This window comes from Rutidosis leptorrhynchoides, chromosome 3 (genome assembly GCF_046630445.1).
Source record: "Rutidosis leptorrhynchoides isolate AG116_Rl617_1_P2 chromosome 3, CSIRO_AGI_Rlap_v1, whole genome shotgun sequence".
Lineage (NCBI taxonomy): Eukaryota > Viridiplantae > Streptophyta > Magnoliopsida > Asterales > Asteraceae > Rutidosis > Rutidosis leptorrhynchoides.
In genome coordinates, this window is record NC_092335.1 from 59644378 (window position 1) to 59650534 (window position 6157).

Genomic DNA, 6157 nt, shown 5'->3' on the forward strand with positions numbered 1-6157 from the left:
TGCATATTTGTGTCAAAAATAAAACTGCATATCGGAGGATTTGTAATGTAAAATATGTTGGAAGTCGTATTGTTATTATCACATGTAAAGTTTGTAAGTCTAAGATTATCGCTAAACGATAATCATTATTAAGTTGTTTAAACCTTGTATTTGTAATAAAAGCTATGGTTTGTATTGTAAAAACGAATGCAGTTTTTGAAAAATGTCGCATATAGAGGTCAATACCTCGCGATGAAATCATATGTTATTGCATTCGTCCTTATGGTTAAGGTTGGGTTATGACAGTTGCGGTGGAAATCAATCTGTTAGATGAAGATCAAGAGTCTCAATGTTATGGGATTGGTAACCTCTTTGATGATAACGATGAGTTTGTTGGAGAAACCCAAAACATCGATAAGGTGAACCCTAGTTTCCAAAAGGTTAATGATTGCACGCATGAACATAGTTTTAATAAATCGAGGTGTAATTCTCCCACTCCAGCTAATACTCCAGTTAATACGGTTGGGTCAACTCCAAATAAAAGTCCAGATGAAAGTGTATTGGGCCCAGAAAGTAACAATAATAAGCCCAAGAAAAAGATGCATTCACATGACGGGCCAAACAGCCCAACACCTGATGATTCCATATGTAATAACAATAGACATATTGGGGAAAAGTGTTCTAAATAACCTGGAGGAAAAAAATAGACAGCTAATAACAAATCGACCTCATCAAACAATAACTCCAGCGAAACAATTGAGGTCTCAATTTGTAAGGATTGCTATTTGGGTTTAATGGGCAATTGGAAGACATCATCACGCATAATGAAAATCAAAAGGATGGCACGAAAAGGTAGTGGACATTGTGATGGTAGGGTTAATTGCAAAAATTGTAGAAGAAAATCAAAACCTAAGAAAAGCAAGAAGTCGAATAAAAGTGGTGACTTAAGGATGTCGGTTGGAGGATCGATTAATAATGTCGAGCTTAGGGAATTTGCCGAGGATATTGGCCTTAATTGGCCTAATGCTCAGTAAGTTTCACTCCTTATCATTTGTCATTATATTATAATGAAGATACTCTCCGTAAATGTACGTGGGTTTGGGGTTGCGGGTAAATTTAGTTGGGTTAAAGGATTATGTTTGAGTGAGAAACCGGATATCACGGTATTTCAAGAAACAAAGTGTATGAATGTGAATGATTTTTGGGTTCATCAATTGTGGGGTCATAATGATGTTGGGTATGCACAAAAAGATGCTATTGGGAATTCGGGTGGTATGCTAGTTATTTGGGACAACAACTGATTTAAAGTCAATTGTGTGGTAGGTGGTGATTTCTTTTTAGCAATTAGGGGCACTTGGGTGGGATTCGGGCACGATAAAATAGTTGTTAATATATATGGACCTCATTGTGATAGTGATAAGAAGAAAATGTGGGAGACTCTTGATAATCTTATGATGGGTGTGGATTCGGGTTGGGTTTTATGTGGGGACTTTAACGAAGTTCGGAGTCATGAGGATAGACTCAATTGTGTGTTTCATGAAGCTAGAGCTAGGAAATTCAATGAGTTCATTGTTAGAAATAATCTTATTGAGGTCCCCATAAATGGAAGGAAATTCACACGTATTAGCGATGATGGCACTAAATTTAGCAAACTTGATAGGTTCCTCGTTTCGAATAATTTTATTAATCTATGGAATGATTTATCCATTAATGTTCTCGATAAAATGGAGTCCGATCATTGTCCTCTAGTCCTTCATGATGGTATAATCGATTTGGTCCTAAACCTTTCAAGTTGTTTGATGAATGGTTAAATAAAGAAGGTGTTGATAAGGTGATTATTGAGGGATGGAATAAAGATGTTCGTGGATATAAAAAAGATTGTGTATTTCGAGATAAGTTAAAAAACGTTAAAGCCGAATTGAAAGATTGGAGCAAAAAGGAATTCGGTAACCTTGATGAAGAAAATAATTCCTTGAAAGAGATTGCTCAAAGGTGGGAATTGAAAGCAGAAAATGGCACACGTTCGACTCTCAACAACTACCGTCCTATTAGTCTTATCGGAAGCTTTTACAAAATTATTGCGAAGCTACTTTCAAATAGAATTAGAAAGGTAATCCCATCTCTTGTCGGGTTTGAACAAAGCGCATTTATAAAGGGAAGGAATATTCTTGATGGGGCGTTAATTGCGAACGAATCTATTAGTTACCTAAAACATGAACGTGCTAAAAGTCTTATTTTTAAGGTTGATTTTGAAAAACCGTTCGATTGTTTGAATTGGGATTTTCTAATGGAGATAATGCAAATAATGGGGTTTGGGGCAAAGTGGAGAGGATGGATCCGTTCTTGTCTTGAATCGGCATCCATTTCGGTGTTAGTTAATGGTTCGCCCACACGTGAATTCAAAATAGAGAGAGGAGTTAGACAAGGCGACCCGCTATCACCATTTCTTTTTATAATAGCGGCAGAGGGATTAAATGTTTTGACAAAAAAGGTGGTCTATAATAAAAGATTCATGGGTGTAGAAATCGGATCCGAAAAGATCCCCATCTCGCACTTACAATATGCGGATGATACTATCTTTTTTGGTGAGTGGAGTGTAACTAATCTCCAGAACCTTTTTAAACTTCTCAAGTGTTTTGAGCACACTTCGGGCTTAAAAGTAAATTACCATAAAAGCAATTTATTTAGTATTGGGGTTGAGAAAAATGAAGTCAAAAATATGAGTAGTATGTTTGGTTGTAATTCCGGCACAATCCCGTTTATCTATCTCAGTCTTCAGGTTGGTGGTAGAATGAATAAATTAGAAAGTTGGAACCCGGTTATAGATAAATTCACAAAAAGGCTCTCGAATTGGAAGGCACGTTCGGTGTGGTATGGTGGACGCTTGACCTTAGTGAAATCGGTGTTGAATAGTCTCCCGTTGTACTACTTCTCGCTCTTCTGCGCTCCGCCGTGTGTGGTAAAAAAAAAACTTGAGTGTGTAAGACATTTTTTTTTTCCGGGTCGGGTACAAATACAAAAATTTTATGGGTAAAATGGGGCGAAACCCTTCTTCCTTTCGAGAAAGGAGGGTTAAATTTGGATTCTTAAAAAAGCAAAAATTTAGCTTTGATCGGCAAGTGGTGGTGGAGATTCAAAACCGAAACTAATGCCTTGTGAGTCAAAGCTATCTCTAGCATTTATGGGTCTTCGGGGGGTTTAATCTTATCTCAAAATATTAGCTCACTTCCGTATATTTCGGTTGGCCTAACATAATCAAAGCGGGGAAAACTCTTGAAGATCTTGGTATTCCATTTCCCAATTCTTTCATTCGAAAGATTGGGAATGGTCTATCAACGTCTTTTTGGGATGATTTGTGGGTTGAGAATATTCCTCTAAAAAAACAGGTTCAAGAGACTCTATCATTTGGAACGAGATCGAGAGGCAACAGTTGGGTCGAGAATCACTCTTCATGGGTCGGATGCGTCGGTCAATGGATCATGGAACAGAGAACCGATGGGCAGGGCAAAAGATGAGCTGATGCAATTACAACAGATGGTTCGAGCTGCTAATTTCAATACTGATGGTGTTGACTCGTGGCATTGGGAAATAAGCAACGAAGGTATTTTTAAAACAAGTGTATTATCAAAACTCATTGATGAAAAGATCCTTCATACGAATAATTCTAATGCTTCGGGTACTATGCGAAATATGTTGGTCCCCAAAAAAGTTGAAGTGTTTGTTTGGAGGGTCCTAAAAGGGAGAATTCTGGTGTTGATTGAATTAGATAAAAGGGGTGTCGGTTTACATTCGGTTCGTTGTCCAATTTGTGATAATGATATCGAAAGTATCAACCACTCCCTCTTATCTTATGATAAAGTTCGAGATGTTTGGGATAAAATCTTTGGATGGTGGAACATATCGCGTCCTCCAAATTGCAACTTAGCGTCACTTTTAGGCATCTATACGGGTCAATTTAGTTCGGATATGGGAAGGAAAATATGGCAAGCGGTGGTGTGGACAAGTGTGTATCTAATGTGGAAGAATCGCAATGAAAAAGTCTTTAAAAACATGGTGTGGAACGTACCAATGGCGGTTTGCGAAATACAAGTCAAAAGCTTCGAATGGATTGCGAAAAGGTGCAAAGAAAAGGTCATCGATTGGAGTACTTGGCTACATACTCCTACTTCTTTAATGTAATCGACATATGTGTGAATTATGTTGTGAATCATTTTGTGTGGTATTGTACATATTTGTTGCCATCTTGACATCTTTGATGTAATCTTACGAATTGTTAATTTAATAAAATTATCTTGTTGCCGTTCAATAATAATTATAATTTAGTTTAAGTTATTAAATTTTTTTTTTTTTTACGTTTTCAAGTGTTTTTTGGAAAAATGAAACTGAATAGTGAATACCAAACTATCTTGCAACAACAATGAGATAGAAGTTCGAGACACCCATCTCGAGATAAACGTAAACTAACCAGCATTGAAATTGCTTGCAACTGTATGAAGTACTGTTGTATTCATATAAATTCGAGACATACTGAATACTAGCAGCGGAACTAGTACGATCGAGGTTTAAATCACCGGTCGAGAAAGCGATAATGAATAGAAGGCTTTCCAAGGTTTCACAACCTAATTTTCTTCAATAGCTTGCTTCATACCAACACATTTTCTCTCAACTCAATTGTGTGTATTTTGTATCACTCTTTTTTCCTTGACTTGTATCATACAACAAAGAGATGGGCTCTCCTTATAGAGCCATAAGAATGAAGACCATAAGTCTCCATTTAATCATATTGAAAGCCACACTCAAGTCATCAATTAACTTGTAAGTTAATGTGGTATTTCAAGAGTTTGTGGGTGTAAATAATATTAATATTTCCAACAAGCACAATTGCAGGCTTGCAGCAACCGATATGACCAAACCAAAACCCGCATTAAACTTTTTGTCATTATATAGTGCTTCGTTTGGTGCTAGTACATGCACATAACTAAAAATGTGAAAGAGACATATGGAGATTTGGAGAAAGATAAAGATGAAATTGTCGACGAAGAAGAAACTAAACATCGAGAAGTAGAAACTGGTAAGGAAGAAGAACAAAAGTGGATGGTCTTTCCAAGCGCTCCATTAGTTGCTTAACCAAGAAAATATGTGTGACCAGCGTCAACCATCATTTTCGTTGGTGGACTCAAGATATAGGTAATCATAATTTGTTAATTACAATTTAATCTTGTTTTTATGTATAGTTTGACTTTTACGTGCCAAAAAGTGTTGGTTTTATTTTTTGATAGAAAAATTGATATGGTTACTTTGTGAATGATGTTATCCCACATAGGTGGGAGGAGAAAGTTGAAGGTAGGTGACTTGGTTATAAAAGGAGGGCTAAGTCTTCATTCCAATTTGTACCAATCAATACACTTTAAGTATTTGATTATTTCTTTCTTTCTTACCCTTGTTTGGGAGTTGTTTTAGTTAAATACTTTGGAGAGTGTAGTTGGCTTACGAGAGTTGTCTATGTCATTGTAACAATTTGTGATATAGTGTATTTCTCTCTTTGGAGGCCCGTGGTTTTTCTCCTGTTTTGAAGTTTCCACGTTATATTCTTGTGTTGTGGATTGTTCTTATTTCTTTACTATTATTGTTGGGCTAGGTGGTGGGAATTAGTGAGACCGTAATTTCCCAACAACTGGTATCAGAGCGTCAGGTTTGACGGGGGGTCTCGGTTATAGGAATCGGGGTATGCTCTGTGGTTGCCACGGAAGTGGATCGTCCACATCAGAAACGAGTTCTATTGATCGTATAGGGTATCTGGTTAGACAATATTTTTTATGATTCGGAGTAAGTGGTGTCTAGAATTTGTAGTGGACCGGGTGTTGGATTTTCCAATTTAACGGATCATGTGCGCCACTCCACTACATCTGTCGGCCAGTCGAAACGTGAGCAAAATCAGAGAAAGTGTTGTTTATAGGATACGGATAAGATGTCGAAGTTCAGTCCAATGAGGTTTGATGTAGAGAAATTTGATGGGAGGATCAATTTTGGCTTATGGCAGGTTCAAGTCAAGGATGTGTTGATTCAGTCCGGGTTACACAAGGCATTGAAAGGTAAACTCACCTTTGTTCCCGGCAGTGAATCTAGCAGTAAGTTTAATGAAGAAGAATGGGATGATATGGATTTGAGGGCAGCAAGT

The 6157-nt window shown here is 37.2% G+C and overlaps 1 protein-coding gene across 1 annotated transcript; it reads left to right on the plus strand.

Annotated features, from left to right (window-relative positions):
* Nucleotides 1–1046: 1046 nt before the first annotated feature.
* LOC139900017 (uncharacterized) lies at nt 1047–5106 on the plus strand. Its single transcript, XM_071882831.1, has 5 exons — nt 1047–1251; nt 1303–1740; nt 1800–2901; nt 3366–4110; nt 4945–5106. The coding sequence occupies exons 1-5, from the start codon at nt 1047–1049 to the stop codon at nt 5104–5106; spliced, it is 2652 nt and encodes an 883-aa protein (XP_071738932.1).
* The last annotated feature ends 1051 nt before the right edge of the window (nt 5107–6157 follow it).

What these genes read in the sequence shown, in the direction of transcription:
- LOC139900017 (XM_071882831.1), top strand. Translation starts at nt 1,047, where the DNA reads ATGAAGATACTCTCCGTAAATGTACGTGGGTTTGGGGTTGCGGGTAAA. An exon ending in TGCTATTGGGAATTCGGGTG is followed by an intron (nt 1,252 to 1,302) that starts GTATGCTAGTTA and finishes ATTGTGTGGTAG; the next exon opens with GTGGTGATTTCTTTTTAGCA. An exon ending in GTGTTGAATAGTCTCCCGTT is followed by an intron (nt 2,902 to 3,365) that starts GTACTACTTCTC and finishes CTAAAAAAACAG; the next exon opens with GTTCAAGAGACTCTATCATT.